A 24,839-nucleotide genomic window follows, 5' to 3' on the forward strand; every position below is an offset into this window, starting at 1 on the left:
TTAGTTCCACTGGCAGGAACAGTCCAGAGGCTCTTGGAAGTTGTACTCCACGATTGTGGCGTTGCGAGAGCAGTAGAGTGTGACGGAGCGGGTTTGTAGTCCACTCTCGCGGCAGCACTTACAGAACCGGGCGTGACTGTTGATGTTAAAGTTGAATATGGTGGCAGACGGACATTTCCCGTCACAGGAATAGACTGTTACCTGCAAGAGGAGAGAGACGGGACAATGACATTGGTTCGTATATAATTTTGTTTCAGCCAACTCCTCGTTTTATGTTAGCATGTCTCTCTTCTCCTTCTCACCGGTGCATTGCTCCTGCAGTCATCTTTTCTAATGGTCGTCCGAATGGCCACACGTTTGCATGTCTTACCATCCTCTTTACCTACACACGTGTTCACACAGAAATATGATGCGTACACAGAGTAACACTCAGAAGTAGCTCCAGACACACAGTAGGTCCAGAGCAAAATCACATAAACGGAAACACAACATACCATTTAACAGCAGAAAACATGAAGATGCAAGTTCAAACATACACAAAGAAATGCACACACACACACACACACACACACATACACACACTGGTAAACATATGCTCACAAACAAACACACTCTTTGATCATTTTACCACAGAGACCTGTCACTCACACAACCCTGACAGGCCTATTGAGCAGGGCTCTTTGTTGCCAAGCAGTAGGAGCTTGCTTTGATTGACAGTTGGGTGACCGGAGGGCACAGTTCTCACAGCAGAGATCTGGCTCTCCTATTGGCTACTGACCTAAACTTAACCTTTCTTTTAAGCCAATCAAAAGGATTCTGTGTAGGGCTGGAATGTATGAAAAGAGTAGATGACCTCCAGCTCTTAATATATGACTGGGTAACACTGGAGCTCATTTTGTCTCAACACAATTTGTCTGATGGATAGTTTCCCACTGGAGAGATTAGATGATGTTCATGTTATACTGTGTTTTGGGGGTTAACCAGTGAGAGGAAGAAAATGAAAAGACAAGACACACAAACACAAACACAAAAAAAGGGTCACACATTCACACAAAGCCTGAAAGTACACGTGAATGAGTCACTGTGTGTCAGGGTGCCAAAGAATCATTGTAAGTGGGAGGAGTGGAAGGTGGTGGTACCTGTGTCACAGTTAGTACTACCAGTGGGGGTTACAGGGTTAACGGTAAATGGTAAAACACCCACTCCAGAACCTGGGAGCATCGTCAGGACCGCAGCCGCCCGGTTCAAAGGACGTCATGAGAACACACACAAGGTTACGTTTGGTTCAGAAAACACAGTTCAGCGTCACACACACAAACACACAGAGGATGGAATCGGTGCAGCTGGCATGCACATGGATTTCACTTCTTTTTTTGGGTCACTCCAGGAAGCCAGCCAAGGAACTCAGCCATTTGATGTACTACAAAGAGCAGCTCAGCAGGGCAAATTCTAACCCCTGAAACATCTCGCATCCTCATTGGTAAAACGCTCACCGTGGAGCACCCTGATTGGCCAAACTGCAAGGTCACTGCTAAAGCAGGCAAGCGGGCGTGGCTGCAATGCTGAATTCCCAGGGAGACAAAATGTCACTACCACATATTAAAGCTTTGATCCACACAACTTGCAAATATCTTAATATTTTGTAGACATGAAGAACAGTTCACAGGTCATCATCTTGAAAGCAGGAGCAAGTCCAGGAAGTTATGTATTGACTTAGTAATAACTATTAAATGTTGACTGCAGTCATATTATATCATTCTATTAAATTTTTCCTTGAGTCCTTGAGTTTTCCATCAAATGTTGCTTCTGTCTTTGGGGACAAACTGGGAAAGCCAGGGATTTGTGGGAAATGTAGTGATAGGCCAACAACAGGCTTTATCTCCACCCTCTACAACAGGCCACACCCCCAACCATTCAGCCAATAAGCCCATCCACTGCCAGGCAACAAGGCGCTCACCCCCTCTGATTGACAGCTCAAAGCATTACCAGAAGCACCAAATAAATTTGGAGACTCACATGTCCTGCAGCAACCATCCACATAGCTCTGAACCACACCGCCATTCTGCAAGAAGAGAACAGGAAGAGAAAACAAAGTCAATGGGAATCACCGTTCAAACAACTCCAAAGCATCCAAACAAAACATATTAATACATAGTATGAATCAAATCCAATGTTTTCAGATTTTATTTTCAATGAAACTTAAATTTGTCTTTGGAATGTATGTGGGTGAATAGGTCTTAGAAAACCTGATCTGTGCTACCACACAACACAGACAAATCACCAGGGACATATTACTGTAATTATTAGGCTTATGAATGTAAACAATACATGGTTGCAAGTGTTCAACCTTGAATTCAGATACATAGTGCATTTGGAGGCCCTGACCTGAATACACTCTGTGTCATTGAAAGGTGGGCAAACCACCCCAGAGGCAAGTATCACCGCTCCCACTGCCGTTTCCATACAGTCATAACGTGTACAGTTCTCCACCCAGGAACTCCCTGCCTGCAAACACAATCAGAATTAGTACTACTCAAAAAGGGGAGCGTTGAGCGCATGTGGATGTGTTTGTTCTTACGGCGAAAAGCTCGGTTGTCCCGTTTTCATTGGTGAAAGTGCAGGAGACATTTTTACATGAGCCGCAGCACACCTGAGGGTCCGTGGATGTTACGTACACCTGGTGCTAAAAGGATGAGGTGAATGCAGAAGAAGTGAAGGACGTGTACAAGATGCAAGAAGAAGGGAAGACAAGTGGATGAGGCATGGTGTAAAAGCTACAGCTGAACAGATGAAATCAGAAAAATGCTTCTCACAATGATTATGTGATCTATCAAAATGTGTTAAATGTGTTGGGATACATACTGGTCCACATTTCTGGGAGCAGTTGACAGAGGTAATTTCCATGGCGTAGAAGCCAGAGTCTGGATCTCTGTGATGCAGGCAGTGGACAGTGTAACACAGCTCTCCTTCAAGGTACTGAACCAGAGACTGGCCTGGGCCCAGCACTGTTACGCCTTGGAAAAGACACACCTCTGCCTTCTCTACACACACACACACACACACACACACGTAACCATAGGAGAAATAATTATTCTGTAACTGACAGGCTGTAGACATAAACAGCCTGTCTATTGTCACCCTAGTGTCAGGTGTGTGTCTGTGAGCTTTCATGCTTGCATTTCACATACGGCATGTATGCTGAGGACAGCCGCAGTTGGAGCTGCTGTCTGGATACTCGACCAGTACCTCCCCCTGAGAGAAAACAGAGTGCTGACTTCACTAAATTTGCTCACTTTTTCTTCCTTCTAGCAAAGACCTGATTAGACAGTGACTTGTGATGCAGCTTTTTGCTGACTTACCACCTGACAGAAGGGGAGAGAGCTGTCCTCACATTGGCATTCTGGGAGTGACAGAGAAGAAGTTAAAGAGAGATGTAGCGTGACGTTTATGCAAATACGTGACAGGCATAACAACTTCTGAGATTATTCCAATCATCAACTCCATACACACCAGAAACAAATACGAAGCATGTGTATGTGTGTGTATATTAGTGTGAATGAATGTATGCAAGTGTTTTTGAGTGTGTACCGCAGTGGTGCTGTGGGCAGCAATGCCCAGGGACAGTAGTTTGAACCAAAGAGAGACCAGGTGCACAGCTCACAGATGATTCAGGGCAGAGGTTGACATCACACACTGCAACACATGGGAGAAAGTATAAACATGACTTTGAAAATACAGACACAGTAACACACATACACACACTTACCACAATGGTACTGTGGACAGCAGCTGTTGGTGGTGTTTAGATCCACAGCCAGAATTTCTCCGTGTGAACAAGTTGGAATGGGTTCAATGCATGACTCACACACTGCTCAGACAGAAAACACAAACAGAAAATTCAGTTTTGTTGCTGTAATTGATGGAGGCGTCATACAGCAGATGGCCAACCTCACACCAAAGACTTCCATTTCCAGTTTCAGACTGACCTGTGAACCACAATTAAAAAAAACCTTACCACAAAGGTAAGAGTAGCAGCAGGATTTCCCCCCCCTGACCTCCACTAGGAACTGATCTTCCCTGCAGTTGAGGGCAGACACAGAAGGGCATGCCATGGGGTCACACTCTGAGAAAGACCAGTCACAGCAAAGTGTTTAGTGAAAGTACAAGTTCAGGCCAAATATCACATTAAACAAGGAGTTTACTTTGCAGAACTTTGCAGGATAGAGTGAAGAAAGTTTGTTCTCACCACATCTGTACTCTGGGCAGCAGGACAGAGCGCTGTAACCAATCACTAGCCTGTTCCCATTATCACAAGGTGGAGCTTCGCTGTCACAGATGGTCATATTGCACTCTGACAATTAGTAAAGGAGCAAAAAGGACGAGGAAACATATCATTTAATGGGTCTCATGTTCACTAAAATGTTATGATTATTACTATACAGAGTGAGACTTAAAGGCAGAATGAAGGGAGAAGATTAAACTATCATCTCTCGAATGCAATCTCCAGACGTTCTAGTTTGGATCAGATTCTTTGCTTGGCAAAGAAGAACGTAATTTTTAAATTCACCACAGATCTTCTTTGGGCAGCAGGCTCCTTCTTCCAGCACATCCAGTACATACTCTCCCTCCCTCTCACACAGTGGTGTAGAGACAGAGTTGCAGTCAGGCTCGACGGCCACCACAGTGCCATTCTCCATACACTTGTACAGACAACAGCCGCGAGCAGAGCCATTCCACACCTCGCCCGGGGCTCGGGGGTTACCCTCATTATCTGTGCACACTGGATAAATCAGAGCCAAGTAAATACACTGATGATACAGCTGTATGCGAGTCAAGGAGTAACATTAAGCACAATCCAAAACTTATTCAGACTCTCTGACAGTGCAGTTTTTATCACAAAGGCATTTAATTGCTCTGTCACTCACCACAGCGATCCTCAGTTACACAGTAAGGGGAGTCAGCGCGGTGCAGGATGGTTCCACTGCGGCACACACACTCCTCCCTGATGAAGGAGCAGGTGGTCTCCTCGTAGTACTCTCTGTTCAGACAGGTGCGGCTGGTGCAGGTGCTCACACATGGCTGATACTCCTTACCAGGGGGACACCGCAAAGCTACAGGATGACAGGCACTTAGCAATGCATGAGCAAACAAGAAGCACAAGTGAGTACATCTGCGTATGTGTGTGTCATTTCTTTGCCTGCATCTCCTTACGGCAGAAGTTGTGTCGTCTCCAGCTGATGCAGACTTGATGTGTGTAGCAGACCGCTACGTACGCCGCCAGAAAGTCACACTGGTGATCCTTGTAGTGCAGGTCCCCCGCCCACATGATGTCACAAAACTGCTCCGGAGGGACCTGCAAACACACAACCAGGTCAAATCATGCAGGGCTTCAACTAATTATTTTCATTATTGAGAAATCTGTCGATTTTTTTCAAATCACAAAATTAGTTGTTTAGTCTTTAAAAGGCCAATCACAATTTCCCACGGTGACGTTGTCCAAGAGCTTGTTTTATCTGACCAACAGTTCAAAACCCAAAGATATTCAAGTCACAATTATATAAAATAACCCCAAATCCTCACATTTGAGGAGCTGGAAACAGAGAATGTTTGGCATTTTTGCTTGATAAATGACTTAAATGATAAATCAATTGTCAAAATTAATAAATCGACTTTTCAGTACAGAAGTCATGGCAAAGTAACTAAACACACGCTTTACGATCAAGCTTATAAAATGCTGTGTGAATACTGTAGCAACCTTGCTGTGGCATGGCGTGAAGGCTCTCTGGTGGAGCATGGAGAGACAGGTGGAGCAGTCCCCGGTGGTGCAGTTGTCTCCGACCCTGCGTGTGTGCTCGGTTTCATCGGTGGTGTGGACTCTCCAGGCCTGCAGGAAGAGCATCATGTCCCCCACCTCTCTGACCACTGTGCCATTAGGCAGCTTCAGGTCATCCTCTGGGTTCCCGTCACAACAACCTGACATAATAGGCAGACAGATGTTTGGTGTAAGTGTGTATGTGTGTGAGTTATATTAATGTCAATGAGCAATGTAAATGTGGAGTGAGATAATGTGTGTGTGAAACAGCCTAATTAAACCAAATGGCTCTCAACATCTCAAATTGTCATATCCCATAATGACTCAAGTCAAAGTGCTGCTGCTGTTTAGACACTAAGCCTTTAGGTGCTGATAGCTGGCACTTAGATAAATGAGGCTGGTGCTGATGCAGTCAAAGCTGGTGTGTGTTTGTGTGTTTGTGTGGACTCACCACACAGACCTCGAGTGGGCTCAGACGCATTATAAGGAGCAATGTACTGCAGCACCATGATGCCAGTGCTGTGATACCATTGTATGCTGACCCCGCCGGGCGTGTGGATCAGGTACATGCTGCCTGTGTCTTCCACGTAAAGAGAGTGACGGGAGAATGGAAGCCTAGCAGGTCTGTAGTTTACTGTCACCTAGAGACAGACGGACATACAGGCACACAAGAACCACATTAGCTGCGTGGGATAAGTTGAATTTTTCTCTCTAATTTGGTGAAGAGATTCACCTTCCGATCCAGTCGGTTGATAATGATTCTGTAGGAGGAGGTAGTAATGTTCAGCTTCTTAAAACACAGGCCAGATGTTCCACCTGTAGGGCTCTGCAGGGGAAATTAGAAAATGTAATGATGATATTTACTGAATGAACAGCTTATGATTATGATGGAAACATAATTGTAGGGAATGAAAGGGAGACTGTACTCACAGTTCGTCTGATGGAGTTTACACTCTACAAAAAAAACGAAACATTTCACAAAAAAAATATATAGTTTTTAGATGTCAGATTTTCATATTTCATTCTTTGTATGTTACCTGGCTGGTTGGACATTTCTCCACGGTGCCAATAATAGTTTCTCTGGGCAGGTTAACTAAGATGTAGGAGCCGTTATCATACAAGGCCACGTTGTTGCCATCAAATGTGATAACACGCAGGTCTGACATCATAGTGCAGCGACCTGGCGCAAGCAAATCATATCAATAAAATCTTACTGCTCATTAAAGAATCACTGGGAGAATCAGATTTTTAACATAAACAATCAAACTTACAGGGGCACTGCCACTGTGGACAGCAGGGGTCTGTGTTGATGAGGATGGGGAGGCCCAGCAGACTGCACTGGGGCGGGGTGGTGTTGTAGCGACAGTGTAAAGAGGAGTTGTGAAGCAGCAGCTCTCCATTGAAACAGATCAGCTCGGCACACTCATTGATACGGTAGGAGTACGGAGGCTGTGGAGACAACGACAAACATTTTGTTTGTTTTTGCATCAGTAAACACAAACATTTGCATTTCTATACATAAATGTATCTTTTTTCCAGTTTTTTTATAGTTTCTATATCCACCCATTGTTACATTGCGACTATCCGTATATACAGATACAGATTGATTCATACATATGGCAATGATATGCATATTGATAATTGAAACATTTTACAATGTAATGTTTATATAACATTTCCAGTAGTAGTAGAACATAAAGCATTTCATATTTCTAAAAGTGAAATAGGCTTTTCCTACTATTTGATGAAGTCAAAATGTCTGCTGTGAAAATGTCTATAGATACTGTAAACCACTAAGTAATTCAATTCATGTCACTAATCAATTACATAATACATAAATCTAGCATAACTGTCCCAATTTATCAAGTTCAATACACAAATTAATCTTCAAGGTGTTTGTGTGCATGTTTATGAACAGTGTGTGTGTGTGTGTGTGTGTGTGTGTGTGTGTGCGCTGAACTTAAACTACAATAGCAACACTTACAGTGCAGGACGTAGAGGGCAAGAGGAAAGGATGTGTGGTTGATGCTCCCTCTGTTATAGGAGAGGTGTCAGGGCTTGTGATTATTTCTGTGGTTACCGGCTCAGTAGTGGGCTCGATGGTTGTAGGAAGTGGTGCCGTGGATGTCACAACTGTTGTGTCTGTTGGGGTGATGGTCTCTATGGCGATGGTTGTAGGTTGAGGAGTGGTCACGGTTTCCTTGGTGGTTTCAGGGACAGAAGTGGTGGAGGTGGGGGCAGTTGTGGTGGGTGGTGGCTGCGTGGAGGGGGAGGTTAGAGGAGGTGCGGTGGAAGTTACTGGGGATGTTGGAGATGGTGTGGTAACGGTAGTGGAGGTAGGGACGGAGGGCGAGGTGGTGGAAGCAAGAGTAGTTGGGTATGGAGGAGAAGAAGTCGAGGGGACTGTAGTAGCCTCAGTGGATACAATGGAGGGTATTGCTGTGGTGACCGTTGTAGTGACCCCTGTGGTTACCGTAGTTTGAGTGGGGGACATTTCAGTCGTGCTAAGAGTGGTTGTCTCTGGCGGGGTTGAGGGAGTGACAGTGGTAGAAACAATAGCAGTAGGAGGAGTTGTAGATGGAGACGGGGTGGGTTGAGTGGTGACACGCTCAGTGGCTGATGTTGTACTTGGAGTAGTAGTAGTGGTTGTAGGCCTGGCAGTACTGGAGGAGGTAGTCGTTGCTCTGGTGGTTGTAGTAGTAGCAGTGGTTGTGGTTGTAGGCCTTGTAGAAGTAGTAGTAGTGGTAGTGGTAGTCGTAGTGGTTGTAGTTGAAGTTGTTGGCGGTGCTGTAGTAGTTCTGTTGGACCGCGTCACATATGCAAAAGGCGTTGGAGTTGGGGGAAGGGACACACCTAGTGGAGACGATTAATATCATAACATAAATTGTACTGATTAAAAAATAATGCATAAAAGTAAATAATATATGTATTACATAAGAAAATCATAACTTTTAAATGGCATTTTAAAGACAAAATCCTTGTTGCACTCACAGTCCTCTGTGTAGACACATCTTCTAGTGACTTCATCAAGGACCATATTTTTTGGACAGCGTGGAAAGCAGCCCTCCACACTGAAACATACAGAAACTATTTCAGCACTTGAGATAAGCATAGATTATGTTGGTTGTATAATGAGTGCTTTTAATGAGCCAAGCCTCTTACAGAGGCAGGAACTGGCAGCGTGTGGCGTCTGGATCACTACACGTGTGGACACAAGGGCTTGCACAGGCCTGGTAGCGCCACTCGCACATCATACGGTAAGGTATCACAAAGGTGCTCTCTGCCAGAGGAGATGAAAAACACTTTTTTTGTTAGTATTTGTGTGTGTGTAAATGCATATGTGTATCTGTGTTGGGTACATGCATGTGCTTCTGACCCTCCAGTGTGAAGCTGCTGCTGACTTTGAAGCTCTCCGAGGTGTCGTATCTCTGAGCTTGTGCAGCCGTGCGTGTCAGTGTCAGAAAGATTCCAGGTTGGCCGACAAGCTCGAACGAGGTGTGACCTGGTAGAAGCAGCCCTTGGTGCTGGATAAAGGTTGCCCTGCGACTAAACTCGGCCCCTCGACTCCAGCGCTCCAACTGAAGATGGCTGCGGCCTGACACGACGAGGAAATAGTTTGGTCTCTCTGCTGACTCCAGTGACACCACAGGGACACCTGCAAAAATACAGGAATGGGGGTTAAATTCCCCAATAACAAAGAGCAGTAGTGTGTAATTGTGTAAATATGGATGCTCACGTGATGCTCTGTCCTTCTGCAAGCCTGCTGTGATCATGAAGTTGAACAGTAGGCCTGGGGCGGGCAACTGCCCTGGTCTCTCTCTCACCAGAGGAAACACTGAGCTGCTGGTGCGATTCACTCCAAACATGGTGTCATTATAAACAGCACTAACCAAGGAAAATGGGCCATCGCCTAGCTCTGTGGGGAGGTGAGAGAAAGAGAGAGGAAATTAGTGTGGTGACAAGCTAGCAGGAAATCAGAGTGTGTAAGGTTTGGAAAAGGCAACAAAATAGCTCTGTGAAAACGACTAACTCTCACTCATACATACCTTGATTATAGTATTCACAATCATAGGCTGAAAGAGACAAGACAGTTCAGAAGTTATAAAGCATTTCAGTAGCTGAGTAGAGATGAAAAATAGTAGAATATTGGCTGATGCAAAGTGGGTCAAAGAGGTAAGCAGGGGTCACATCCCCGACCAACACAGATTGGATAAACATACTATGAGCATGTGTGTGTATGTGTGTACTCACGACAGACAGAGGGCGATCTCCAGTGTATTGTGACCCCCTGTTGACAGCATTTGTGTGCATATGCAGCGATGGACGTACAGAGACACTCACAGTCTCCCCCACGGTTACAATTGCAAGTGTCTGTCAGGCAGTTCCTGTAGAACCAGGCCACATCCACCTAAAGGGTATGCACAGCATACATATACGTGGTCACACACACACACACACACACATACACACAAGTAATCATAAAGTGAACCAGGCCAAATCTCGCCGGGGGAAACTAGGGGAGGTCTTGTTTAGAGGGTGAGTAGTTTTCAATAATTCAGTCAGGGAAGGAGTGATGAGACATCAGGACAAAGGAATGTGGGTCAACCTCTGGTGCAGAAGGGATCAGATGAGCTCGATGACAGACATACAAAATGCATCAGCAATGAGTTGGTCTGTCCAAAGGCGAGGTTGACTGGCCCTGTGCTTTAGACACTGGCTACTGTAATGCGCATAAACAGCATACTTTAACAAAACTTTAATCTGTGTTATCATAATTTTAGATGTGAGAAGGACAGATATCAATTAGGTGATGGGCTGCATCCTGAGTGGAGCAGCAGGATTGAAATTAAATACAGTCATGTTACTAAAAGGGCATTCTGGAGTTTTGCAGATGTTTTCACATTTTTTATACTGGTTATGAACAATCTCCCAAAAATGTTCTATGTTAATAAAATCAGTGAAATGTGGGCAGTATCATACAAATTCAATTAATCCTATCTTATTATCTCATTACAAATTGTATTTTAAACAGTTACTATAAGTGTATCACTTTTACACCAGCATTTGTCAACTGCCAATAAAAACAAGAACCTGTACAACAGGAACAATGATTGTGTTCTGCAGTATGGTACAAATTTTCTGTCTCGTCATGAAACTCTGTTGTCTCTGGGTTTGAGTAAACACATTGTCTTCTAAAGTTGTTTTTTCTCAAGAAAGCCGAGCTGTAGAAGTGGAAATGTACAGTTCTGGATTCTGTATAACTTTCTCGGATGGGTGCTTTTCTCTCTGAGCATTAGCATATGGAGAAAACTCAGTAGACAGTAAAGTCACTAAAATAGGGATGTTTGGCTAGCTTCACTAGTTTTTTTAAAATCTTACTTCCCTTCTCTTTTGAAAAGAAATCTGAACGACCAGAGTGAGGAAAAACTGTGACTGTGTCATCTAACCATGACCTTACAGATTTAAGGTTTCAGTGCAACTATTACACTTCGGATCTATTTATTTGTGTGTGTTAAGGTAAGCAAAGGGTTTTTTACACCACACTATAAACAAATGTACCAATATCTTAATTCTATGGTTACAGTGCCATCTATATATATACACACACTATTTCGGCCTGATAAAAGGGGTACAGAAATAATATCTTGGAGGAACACGCTAGTAAAAATGGTCAAGGCTTTGTAAAAGAAATATGCAAGGATTAGTTCTTGTGTTCATTTTTATTGAAAGTTAAGCTATTTGCATGTTGTTACTAAAGTCAAGTAAGTGAACTGGGTGTCCCAGTGTTATCTATGGCTTCAGTTTTTATGTGGTGGACGCTGTGCATATATACATGGCTCCATCTGCTGGCCACATACAGAAATACTATGCTGTAATAAAACATTCAGGTGTGTGTATGTATGTGTGTCTGTGCATGTGTGTAGCCTTGCATCTGGTGTGGTGTTTGGTATTCATCTCTGAGGAACAGTGTATTTGCTGGGATCAGTTAGAAGTTGTTCCCATAACCTCTCACCAACCCCTACTCCCCTGTTGCAAGCAAGATAACCTTTCTACAACTGAATTCACTCTGTACAGACGTTTGTGTGTGTGTGTGTGTGTGTGTGTGTGTGTGTGTGTGTGTGCGTGCATCAGTTCAATGGCACTCACCACATTGTGACAGGGTGCAAAGACATCGCTGTAGAGGAGAGCACACTCCCTCTTGGCGTACGGCTGTCTGCCTAAGTCCCCTTCACACGGTCGCTCAACTACATACTCACTTTCACACTAAAACACACAAAACACACACACACACAGAAGGTGATCGAGTGTCTGATTACTCTTAAATATCACAGTGGACTCGCGGGAGACAAGCACACATAAATTACAGGAGCAACAGAGGAGGCGAGAGGGGAGTGAATGAGTGAGTGGGCGGGAGATAGACAAAGACAGAAAGAGGAAAGAGGGTAAAAGGAGAATTAATAGGAGAGAGGAGCTGAGCTGACTCATACCTGTCCCAGCGCCCAGCTATCTCCAAAGGTCTGTGCATTATTGACTTCCAAGTGGCTGGAGGTGGTCATGTCATTCACTGTCACACTGTCAAAATTTCCACATAGCCCACTGAGGAGGCTCTAGAGGAAAAAAAGCAGACACTGAGCCATGTTTCTGGATTCATTTCATAATAAAGTCTACATATATTCGTATATCTGAGAACACTAAAAACCCCTAGTCCAGACCTTCCACTGAGGTCCAGCTCTGATGTGTACAGTTGTCTTGCGGTCCCAGAGGATGGTCAGGTCCTGATTAGAGAAGTGGACCACAGTGTAGTAGCCTGCTTTCCAAAGCTCAAACTCTGACCCTCGACCTACAACAGTGGACGGGCTCTAAGGCAGGACAAGTAGATTGGTATTAGCAGGAATCAGCAGATATATTTTGATATATTTCGTTTTTATATTTCTGAGAGGAAAAGAGGCACAGGTACATAGCTTGACTGGTAAAGAGAGAGCGTGACTGTGTGTGTGTATAGTCCGTACAGGGTTGCCAGAGTTGTCGGTGAAGTAGATCTTGGTAAGTCCCACGTGAATGACCAGTATTTTCATGCACACAATGCCGCTCTCATAGCAGTCCTTGTTTTGGGCAACAATGGACACCTCGGTTTCTCCTGCACTCTGGTGAGAGGGGAAGACAAAATATTACTCTTGCGAGGGAAGGAAGTCTCATCAGCTCCTCTAATCTCTGTCCAACAAACACAATTTCTGCTTTACTATAGCCACAGCAGCCAGAGATGCAATATCTGAATGCCGCATGGCAGATTCAAACTTGAAATGTGATTCTACCTGTTCAGGAAACAGTGTCATTCTGGAGACATGAGAGGTGACAAGAAGAGGAAGCAACTTTAGGCTATTAGGACACAGCTCTGACCTGCTTCCCCATTGTTTTCAGGTCTGCACGGTGGCAGGCAGTCTGCTGGGCTTGAATTGGAATGTCTGTTCTGCTAATTCTAATTCTATATCCCTGGGAGCGCAGGAGCCCTGGGGTTTGAAGTGAACACTGGCCTCTTTGTGTCGCCACAGCTTTGCACAACGTCTGCTAGCATTACCACAGTGCAAACCCACCAGCACACACACACACACACACACACGCACACGCACACCTTAATCTGCTCTAATTAAAAACCACTCTCTCTTCCAAGATTAGAAATGAGCTTGGATCTTCTTTCCCAGATCCAAATCAGCCTTGGCCAGGAAATGTGGAGGATGCTACTCCTTATCCATTGAACACATACCATCTCTCACACACACTTCTCTGACACAGTCTAGCACAAGCACTGATTAGCACTTCAGAGCCTAAACTGAATCCACAAATTTGCCAAGTCAATTACGTCATTTTGCACCTTTATTTGCACATGTAGCACTCAAATGTGCACACCAGAAAGTACTTATAAAGATCCACGCACACAGAATCTACTCACTTTAAGCAGGTAGACCTGACAGTCAGAGTGGTAGTCGTACTCAAGGCCATCGAAGGTGTGGTAGTGTCTGTCGCTGTAGACAGTACACACAGCTGGACATGGTGAGTAGCTGCAGTTAAAATAGCCGCGGTGACACACACTGAGGAGACGAACAGGTAGACGCACGTGAGAACAGTAAAGAGAAAACAAAAGTGTTTCATGTCACACATGGAAATTCATCGTACTATGAATTATACAATTTTATGTTCTGAGATACAGTTGCTTAGAAATGAGTCCTAACCCTACATGGAGAATTGCACATACTAAATTTAGCAAAACATTAATTTGTAAACAATGTCATCGTATCACTGATCAGTCTCTAAATACAAATGGGGAGTACAGTAAAGGTGTATACCATTTATAACATGATGTTTCCACGCTTTCTCCAGGCAGGTATTCAAGGCCCAGCCAGGCACAGGGGCAGTTCTCTGGATAGTAACACTCCCCATGGTGCAGAACCAGCCTTCATAGATAAATGAACAGAGAGAAATGACTCCCTAGAAAGTATAGCACGTTTTGCCAACTGGACTAGAACATTTACTTTTATGGTCTTTTAAAACACACCAATATGCAATAATTTTACCCAGGAGGGCAGACACAGCCAGGGATGCATGGTGTGCTGGGAGGGCAGGTGAGGTTCAACATCAGGTTACGGCAGGTCGGTGCACAGGCCACGCCTCCTCTCTGCTCGGTGCAGCTGTGGTACACTTTCCCCTCTGGACACTCCCCGACCTCTACACTATCTGGCTCTACAATGTGCATGTACACGCACACATACACACAAACAAATGCACACTCAGGAAAATCAATGCCCCAGTCGCCTTAAAAAATCAACCGCAACAGCCAGTCATGGGAAACAAGCTACAAGCACAGACATAAGGCTCTTGATTTCAGCAAGAGGGACACAGCCTGAAACGGCACTTTGTTGTTGGAACGAACGAGAGCAGGAACTGAAGGGAGGGGGGAGTGCGGAGAGGTTACCTTTTTCCTCTGGCACACACTCCATCTTCCCATTTCTGCACAGGCTGATGGCGGACACAGGAAGGGAGAGAAAAAAAGGGTGAGTGTTTGGGAAAGAGAGTAATGTTATCAAACACAAGATTAGTTTAAGTGTTCTACGTCTCATTTGACAATCACTCGAGTTTTTATTGCTCTCTCAAATGTATCAGACAACGAGCGTAAGGAGAGCAGCCAAAGTGAGTTTTCACTTTTCAGTGCAGGTCAAAGCCAGCTGTGACTCACCAGGGGCCAGAGGCGCTGAAGGTCACCTCCCCTGGCTGTGACACACCACCCATGGAGTAACAGTGACACTGAGTCCTGAGGAGAAACTCATGACAGTATTTAACTTGCATCAACTAACGATGATGCTTTCTGTGTTGGTGTGTTTCCCTCTGTGTGTGTTTCTGCATAAAACAGCAATTGATGACCATCGTTAGGATGATATATGAGGTGAAGTCTTACAGTTGTACACAGCGCTGGCGCACATCGTCATGGTAACTGCCGTCTGGACAGCCACACCCCTCAGCGCAGTCGTCAGGGTTACACTTCTCTGTGCTAGACAGAGCACGACAGGATCGGCCACAAGATGACACACAAGAGTGGTACAGCATGCCTCCAAGACACACCACTCCTGTATACACACATACACACACAAAGTCATACACATTTTCTATACTGCACCCCTAGGGCATTTCAATTTCTCAAATTCTGTGTATATTCTTTTACTCGATTTGCACTGTGTGGGCCAGAGACAAATTGTGTCAAAGACAAATTTACATTGCCATGTGATGGACAATTAAGTTTTTCTGTTTCTGAAACAAACACAAATACTCAATCCTTACATACAGCACAGTTTTAACCTGTGACTACTTTGGGTCATACATTTAAAAGTACTTTAAACACAACACAGTATGGATAAAAGCGACCCAGAAGCCAAACACTCACCGCATTCAGAGACTTGTGATCTGAAATTAATGTTGACTCCGTGTTTGGAGCAGAGGTAAGCGTAGTGAGCCAGTGCTGTGCACAAACAGCTGCTCCCACAGCGACAGGCCTGGTAGCGGCACTGCTGCTGGTAGACGTTTGGACTGATGTAGCCATGACACGGGGCAAACACATTCCCCAAAAGCACCTCACACTGGGATGCATAGAATACTAGAATACATACATACACACACACACACACACACACACACACACACACACACACAACCCCATTTAACACACTTGAAACTGTAGTCTGAACAAACAAAGATACGCTGCAACTAAAAGCTGTACAACTCACAGTGCCACAGAGGAATCAATACTATTTAGGATGTCAGGATGTACAGGGCAGTCAGTAGAGCGGCTGGCATTTAATCCCATGAAATTTATCCTCCTTATGTGAGGCATTCTCTAGCTTTATTTTAGGCCACCCTTCACCCTTTCAATTTTAAAATAACAAGTACATAGAAATAAATAAAAAAAGATGAAGCCATTATTACCATTGTGCTGGTTCATCTCACATGGGTCTACGATGGGGAGGTTGACTGGAGCGACACAAGCAGATGAAACCTTCCAGGCATTGGCATGAAGCTGAGGAGTGCCCTCTATCATACCTGCTGGAGACCTACACACACACACACACACACACACACACAGTTAGGTAAAGTGACATTCTCAACACTGATCTGTAAGTGGGAAGTACTTGCTCACAGGAAGTCATCTCGTAGATTTCCATTGAAGATTCCACAAAGGCCCAGCGTCTGTCCACGCCACTGGCTGTCTAGCTGCAGATAGACCCGCCCCCCTCGACCATCATAATGCAGCCTCAGACCAAACCCTGCCTTCAGCTGTGTAAACACAGAGGTCAGCTTCCGCACCTCCACTGCATCTATACCCCCAGAAACAAGACATCAAATATGAAATTACTGTGACAGGGGTAGGTGAAATAATTATTTTTATTACAGTGCAAAGAGGAATTATTTGTCTGCATTTGATATATAATATAAACCTGTGGTGTATCAAAGGGCTTTTGTGATTCCTACCATCAACATAGGGCAGGACAGGCGCCGGGTTGACACCAAATATCACTTCCCCCTCTCTGGTCAAAGTGATCTGACGACTCACATCTTCATCCAACACCACTGTCACTGACTGAATACACACCTGCTGCTGTAGACGGACCACACAGGAGGGCTGGTTACAGAAGAAAAGATACTGCAGGGTTGGTGAGTGTGTGTGCATGTGTGTATGCAAGTCATCATGGACGCTACCTCTGCGCAGGTAGTATATTGCAGTGTGACGGTGAATCTGCTGCTGCTGCGGCTCTTTGCCAGGACATACTGACACGCCCCCGGCTGGAGAAACATCCTCCCGTCAAATGTCGTCACAAACACATCACCTACCACCGAACACTCCGCTAAGATGAGAGAAGAAGTACCGGTAATCAATCTGAATTCACAGTTTCCCCTTCAGTAACAAGCTGTTCTGAAAGTGTAAACTCACCCGTGCAGTTGTTTTCGGTGCAGTTCCACACTCCTCCCATGCACACACTAAAAAACACATGCAGTAGGTTAACAGCACATTGGCAAAGCTGCAGTATATGCTCACTGGTGATTACCACACTCACCAAACACTACATCCTTGTTGAAGCACATGTCCTTGTACATATGACGTACCATGGTAAACACATGGACACTGAGAAACAGCAATACATGTTCCATTTTGTAGGATAAGACCTGTGGGAAAGAGGAATGAAAAGTTTAGATGTCAATCAACTAAACATAATCAGACGGAAATTGGAAAATAATCAAATACCATCAGGGCAGTAGCAGCCATCCAGACAATGCAGGTTGGTTCCTAGACACTCTTTCTCAAATGTACAGGTGGGCGGACAGCAACTGATACAGTCTCTATAGACAAAACTCTCCTCACAGCCATCATCTACATACAAACATACACACCTGAGTTTCACACAAAGGCAGATTACAGAACATGAGAATGGAATAAATGTTGACCTAATATAAAAGTACATGAGTAGTGGGACATGTCATGTATGGATTTGTTTTCACTGAGAATGTGGAGCTGCAGTGCTAACTTACTACAAGAAGGGAAGCTGTCTCTCCACTCTCTTACTGGATAGCCAACATGTGAGCAGGCTCGAGTGTACTCAACCAAGGCTCGACAAAATGTTTCCTCGTCATCAGATCTGAAAAAAAGAAAAAAGAAATCTATGAAATGTTTTCGGGAAAAAATTTATTTTATCTGAAGACAGTCTCTACAACTGAAGCCCTGCACTGTAGCTAGTTATGGAAGGCAGGTTTATTCTGTAACTTACACTAATAATAACACAGAGAAGAGAGGGTGAAGAAAAAGTTAAATGTAGCAATAATCAATGCGTATTATACAATAATCAAAAGTGTTTCGACTTACACACAGAGGTCAGACACACAGCTGGCCACAAAGGGATTTGGGTCAATGTTTTCATGGCAGGACAGAAATGGGAAGAAGAGAAGTGCACTGCATTTCTCTATGGCATCCTGCACACATTCACAATAAATACAGCATGATATGAATATAACGCATATGATATAATAGAGGGGAAGCAAAACAAACACTGCTGCAGTCATTAAACAGAGATGCTAGTGTCTTAAGAGTTCATCATGAACATTTGTCAGTTTTATTTTCTACCAAGCTGTCAAAATATTTATATGGCATACTGTGGTGAGCCTAATTTGCCTTATTACATCTCATCCTTTTCAGTGTGTGTGTTGCACAGTGATAGAGTGATACTAATGTTTCTGTGGCTCTTACATCCATGTCTGACTCAGACTGGCAGGGCCCATTGAAGTCAAGATCTACTGAGGGACAGGCTCTCTCATGAGGCAGGTCCACTGCCCAGCTGTTGGCAAACACTGCAGGCTCATCTGTCCGAATGCCTAAAAACACACAGCCAACACACATACAGTATGTATGCACACCCAGCAGCACACAAGCCACAAGAAACAGATAGAAGATGCATAGTTAATAAGCACATACTGTCATCAAAAACATTTACATCAAACATAAAATAGAATAGCCAGAGCCTTTCCACTTGTTTTCTCTCTTTCTCTGAGCTCATCCTCTCTCTTCTAGACAGCTCTCTACTCAAACAAGCAGGGACCGCAGTTCATATTACTGGTCATTTGAGGAAGGATTCTTGCTCCTTCCAGCCATTCAAACCCTAACTATCAGTTCTCCCCTGTCCTTCCACTCTGGTCTCTCCCGGTCCCACTGCTACTATAATTGGCCACAATCAGTGTTGAGTGTATAATAATAATAATTGAGGTGAGTGGGTGCTGAGAGAAGGGATAAGAGGATGGGGGGCCGGTCAGGCCGGTCTTACCACGAGTAGTGGTGAGGTCATCGCCAGCAAGGTGGTTGAAGTTCCCACACAGGCCACAGGGGGCACCTTGGTGCTCCTCGCTCATCTTCAGGTAGACACCCGAGCCTCCATCCCAGGCCAAGGAGAAGCCAAACACACTCTTCACCAGCAGGTAATCGGCCAGTCGCTCAATAAACACACCACCTACAGTCTGAGGCAGACTTAACCTGACATTTCGGAGACAGATGAATCAAGAGAGTGACAGAGAAAGTGAGCTTTTTGAAAATCACGCTAATAATGTTCCACTTGGACTTTACAGTGGCTGTAAACTTTCTGTTCTTATAGTTTTGTAGCGAGATGTTTTATTGAGACTCTAAAAATCTATGTCTGTCTTCTTCTTTCTACATCTTTGCAGAACAAATACACACACACACACACACACACACACCTGCGGCCTCCCTGGTGGACCTGATATCCAGAGATATGGATCTCCTCCTCATTTGGGAAGAACAGACTGAGAGCTCTTGGGCATGAATACACGCTCCCGTCACACACTCTGCTGTTGTGGATCTAAGAAGACAAGAAAACCGATGGAAGACAATAAAAGAAAGGGTAAAAGAGGGTAAAGCATGGACATTTATTAACAAGGAATAGCCACGGTCTGTAACCTGAGCTAGCATTCTGAAAACCACAGTCGCCCATCTGATAATGAGACTGCCACCAGTGGCCACAAATGGTTGTCGTGGTGTGCCTGTAAACTGCTACAACAACTCAATTTACTTATGCTATAATTATCAAACTATGGATGACAAAATATGTAAGACACTTAGAAACACTTAAAGACCTTAATTTTGTTGAATGCTATTAGCATCATTTGCCAACTTCAAGGATAAGGCTGGTGATATCCTATGTTTTTGTTAGTGCCTACAAACGGCATGAAAAGACCAAAACCAACAATCTGTTAATTGATCTCTTAAAACTTTCAGACACAAATATATAGTTTAAAAAAAGAATACATTAATTTCCTAAAACAGCTGGGAATTGTAGTTAATAGCAAACATGACTCAAACATCAGGAAATGATGTGGTAGTAAAGAAACATGTCACCCAGTGCAACAGTGCAGCTTACTGATGTGTTTTCAAAAGTTTTAGGAAAACAACGGAGGTCCATTGCACAGAGGAATAAGCTATATCAGGCTTTGGCTTAGTAGTAGGACATATTTTTCTGTCTTTTCATGGAATTTGTAGGCAATACAAAACATAGAATCACCAGACTTATCCTTCAAACGAGGTCTGAAAAAATCTAATTCAATTCAATAACCCCTTTCTAACTCCTGTTTGTTAAAGCATTTTGATTGGTTTAAGTAGCTAAATACCACTGTATTTTAGCTTCTTTATGTCACTGGTGCATTCTTTTTGTTTAACTGTAAACATGGGGTTACTGCAAAAATGCCAAACTACCCTGTATACATAAAGGTTAAATATTGGTTAAATATTTCAGTGGGTAATTTCGATGCTCTTACCCACACCGTGTACTGTGGTGTAGCTGAGTGGCAGTCCTGGGCCAGGATGTAAGAGCAGGTTCCAGGGAAATAGAAGTAGATTCCATCAAATGTTTCGTAGTGGTGCTGACCCCATGACCTGCAGATCCCGTCTCTATCCTGGCCCTGGTTAGGTACTGAGAGGAAAACGGGAAATTCACTCACTTCAGACACTCCACTTATCAGTGGAAAATGATTACTTGGATTTTCTAAAAAGCCCTTTGTTACAGAAAATCCCCATAGCTGGCTGTGCCAAGATACTGCCTAAAACCTTCCCCAAATATCTGAGGGGGTGGGAGCTGGTGACAGTGAGTCACATCTTCTAATCTTATCAGTCAGGGGCTTGTCATGCTGATGGAAATCCGAAATGGTACATTTTGTAAATTATACTTTACATATGTTAATTACAAGATACCCATGATTCAATTAACATTTCTTTAATTGAATATTTTTAGAACATGTGTTCTGTGGCATCAGCTCTGTTATCCTGATCTTCAAAATTTGCATTACAGCTGGGGAGCGTGATAATTTGTCTTGGATGAAGCTTTTATGATTTGTTTTTTTGAGAAACCTTGTTATTATGGTGCACTTTCATGCTATTTATGTTGACTTGAATGTGACAAAAATGTATATTTTTATCTTCTAGTAAACAGTTTATTTCAGGATTTCATTTCAAGCCTCAGTTCAATTCCAGATCCCTCAGGAACTATATTGTTTCCAACATGTGTGTCAACACTAAATTAGTTCATTGAAATGAAAAATGTCTTTACAATAATTGTGACCTCAGATCTCCTGATATACTGTATAAAGAGTCTGTTCAGAATATAGAAACCAGAAACTCCATCACTCAGCCCTTACCCTATTACCTTATTGCAAGTGATTTTATATCTGCTGCTGGCTGCTGTAGGGAGTAAAAGTGTGTGTGTGTGTGTGTGTGTGTGTGTGTGTGTGTGTGTGTGTGTGCGCGTGCGTGTGCGTGTGTGGGTGGATTGATTGGAGGGTGGTGGATTTGTATTAACAACGAGAGATAGAGAGATCTGGGGAAATCTGATAATTAATACTGGATTGTGTGCAGGTAATTAACCTTTGTTGAATGATTGGAGAGTCTGATGCGCACACAGGAACAATCTCATACGCACACTCATTCCTGTATAACTGGGTGTGTAACTGTATACGGTTATTAAAAAGTTGTCAGCATGCTATGCTAACCAGCTAGGAATAGTGCCTGTCAATCAACAACAAGGCTGCCATGTAGATGAGATTCTGACTAATCTGAGCTGACACCAAAGGAAGACATGTAGGTGTGTGTGTATTACTCACTGATCTGGCAGCGGTCTCCCAGTGCCTGGAACTGAGCACAGTCACACACACCGCCCTCCTGACACCAGCCACCATTGAGGCAGCCGCAATATTCTGGGAAACACATGAACAAACTCAAGTTCACTTACTCCAGTCTATATGGGTAATTAAAGATTTAAGCTTCTGCAAATGCATTTAGGATCACTTCATAAGTAGTGTATTTACCTGAAGAGGCATCTCTGGCTGTGTAGTTGTGTAAAATGCTGCGTGACAGAGTACCCTCCGACAGCAGTGGTCTGTATGTCTTGGAAAACAATAAGCAATAAACACTTAGAGTAGTTCCTTTAATAATTCTCAAGCTTTAACAGCATCAGTGACACAGTCCTGTGTCATTGGTGTACCTGCTGATGTACGTTAAAAGTTGCGTCAGGCTGAGTGGGAGAAAGTGTATGTGTTAGTGAGTGTGTCTCATTCTTTACAAAGACAGCTTTGTGCCGGTTAGGGTGTTGTGCGCATGTGGGTGCCCTGACCTCCTCTGGTTCTCTTAGGTGTAGTGTACCAACCTCCTCCCCGAGGAGATCCCGTTTCCTCCGAAGTGCATTAGCCCTTCTGCACACACACAAACATGCACATTAGTGGGAAGAAACAGTCAGAGGGGAGACTTAAGTGCACTTTACACCACTTGAATTCAAACTCCAAACTACTCTTTACTGAACCCTCACACACATACACACACACACACTCATACACTGTCTCTGTCACACACTCCAGTGACAAAAATAGAAAGTGCAAATGTAAAAATCACTGTCAGCCAATAAAATTGTGTTAGAATTGCCTGTGAAAAATCATAGCAATTATTATTATTTTTTATCACTTATATTTTGGGCACACTATTAATGACAGAGAATATTTTATTCCATTTACCTCTGTAGTCTTCCTTCTGCCACTGAAAGTCGGCTCTGAGCTCCTAAAGACAAAGTTATACAATTAATTGTAATTGTCAAGATAGGTATCAGTTATTTATCTATTAGAAAATTATATTTATAATGTAGCTAAGGGTAGATCATATCATCTTTATAATGTAGCTAAAGGTAGATACAGGGGTGTCCAATCAGAAACATTTCAGTAATTCACATCTGCGTCATTTGTAATGATTTAGCAGGGCAGTGAGCAGTTTTATGACATGACACAATGTATACTTCATGATATTTATAAAAACAAATTATCTCTGACAGATAATATTGATAAACAGAAAGCTGGATTACTGCAATACTATTCTAAAATAACTTGTGTCTTAATTATATAATCATAATATAAAGAATCTATACTAGCTATGGTAAACCTATTAATATCCCCCTATGTGGTTACATGTAGTTCACATTCATACCTGTGTAGCTTATTATAAGTAGCTTATAAGTATCACATTTTGAGGAAGTAAAACTGTCAGACTCACCCTCAAGTAACAGCAAGTGGGAGATTGAAAACGACATAAGAAGAAATCGTTTCACTGTCCACTTTAAGTTCATCTCAGAGTCCGAAAGGAAGTTCCGCCGAAACGTTAACGGTGCATCTCAATGGTCCCGGGAGGAAAGGATTTAGGATGTTTGGTAGCACCGGGACGATGCTTGGTCTTACCTGTAAAACCAACTTGGTGGCGACAGCCCCCCTGAGCTGATGACGAGTAGCCCACACCTGGCTGGGCAGGTAAGCCTGCCCTGCACTGCTCTCTGCCACTCCAACATCCTCAGCCAGCAGACTGGCTTGGCTATTCGCCTCTGTGGTCTATGTGTGTGTGCGTGTGAGCCCGCAAGTCTGTCGCTCCATCACGAAGGTTTTCACCTTTAAAGTTACCATTACATTTCTAGCTGACAAATGGTGGGGCACTTTTGACGCCGACACAAGCGGAGACAAACGGCAGCGCCATTAAGCTAAGCAGACGGCAAGGGATTTAACTCCAAACCGCAACGTGTGATAAATTTGGCAGAAACCTCTCATCAGTTTCTTGTTGGGACACTAATGAGAAATAAGGTTCACCTAGAACAAAACAGTAAGGTAAAGTCGTGGTGTAGCTAAAGAAACCATATGAACTTCACAAGAACAGCTAAGTTACAGAATTGATATTAATTTAGTTGAAATGAAAATATTGTTAACGCTTAGCAAGTAGTTAATGCTAATTTACCATATCTGTGAAAAAGCTTAATGTTAGCTAATAAGTTAAGTGAGCTAGTTAGAGAAAAAATTATTCCCTAATCAAAAACTGAGTGTGATGAATGTCTATATTAGCTAAAGTTAAGTTACCCAGCTACTGTCGAGTAGAGGTCTGAAGGCCGTAAGAGTTGTGATATTGTGGTAGCTATTGTTTTTCCAATATCGTAAACATAGTAACAAAACGTTAGCTATTCAGTTAGCTAGCTCTAAGCCAACTCGTTTAGCTTTATGTTAATTTTTGTGCATTTAGCAATTAACTAGATTTAACTTTAGGTTAATAGCCAGCATTAGTCAACACTGTCAGATATTTAGCTATTTAATGTTTTGTATTAAATTCAATGAATAATAAAAGTCGTACCACGTAAAGACACAGCGCGATGCGTCACAGTTTAAAAGCCACGCCCAGCGGAGGGGAAAACAATCGGCGCCACAATGTAGTTAGCTTGCTAGCTAGCTAAAAACATTAGATTACAGCCTGTGAAAGTATTACTTTAGCACTCCGTGTCTACCAGAGAGGAAAATGTGTATTGACAAACTCCAAATATTGTCGGTCTATCTCAGTGTCCCTTCTCCTCCCCTTTCCTTTCTTGGAGAAATGATCCCACTGAATGGCCAGAAGTGAAATACTTAATATACATACAGTATATTT

General features: G+C 43.4%; 1 protein-coding gene across 1 annotated transcript; it reads right to left on the reverse strand.

The window, feature by feature from the left end:
• On the reverse strand, window positions 1–23,508 carry otogl (otogelin-like). Its single transcript, XM_070907372.1, has 58 exons — window positions 23,436–23,508; window positions 22,907–22,949; window positions 22,546–22,591; window positions 22,208–22,286; window positions 22,004–22,096; window positions 20,666–20,820; window positions 19,592–19,713; window positions 19,165–19,370; window positions 18,594–18,718; window positions 18,213–18,319; window positions 17,882–17,988; window positions 17,598–17,723; window positions 17,410–17,518; window positions 17,286–17,332; window positions 17,054–17,199; window positions 16,826–16,952; window positions 16,494–16,671; window positions 16,283–16,407; window positions 15,744–15,953; window positions 15,261–15,429; window positions 15,042–15,116; window positions 14,781–14,824; window positions 14,383–14,548; window positions 14,155–14,262; window positions 13,761–13,899; window positions 12,823–12,957; window positions 12,526–12,672; window positions 12,301–12,420; window positions 11,960–12,076; window positions 10,064–10,220; window positions 9,859–9,885; window positions 9,549–9,728; window positions 9,189–9,467; window positions 8,975–9,092; window positions 8,804–8,883; window positions 7,797–8,665; window positions 7,084–7,261; window positions 6,850–6,992; window positions 6,743–6,766; window positions 6,546–6,638; window positions 6,264–6,453; window positions 5,756–5,973; window positions 5,212–5,353; window positions 4,926–5,111; window positions 4,568–4,780; window positions 4,247–4,351; window positions 4,016–4,123; window positions 3,767–3,868; window positions 3,589–3,693; window positions 3,360–3,400; window positions 3,189–3,252; window positions 2,863–3,041; window positions 2,579–2,683; window positions 2,386–2,505; window positions 2,017–2,062; window positions 1,140–1,211; window positions 303–382; window positions 1–201 (listed from the first exon to the last, which is right to left on the reverse strand). The coding sequence occupies exons 1-58, from the start codon at window positions 23,506–23,508 to the stop codon at window positions 1–3; spliced, it is 7,869 nt and encodes a 2,622-aa protein (XP_070763473.1).
• Window positions 23,509–24,839: the final 1,331 nt, after the last annotated feature.

The sequence above is a fragment of the Enoplosus armatus genome, chromosome 6, assembly GCF_043641665.1.
Source record: "Enoplosus armatus isolate fEnoArm2 chromosome 6, fEnoArm2.hap1, whole genome shotgun sequence".
NCBI classification, from domain to species: Eukaryota; Metazoa; Chordata; class Actinopteri; order Centrarchiformes; family Enoplosidae; genus Enoplosus; species Enoplosus armatus.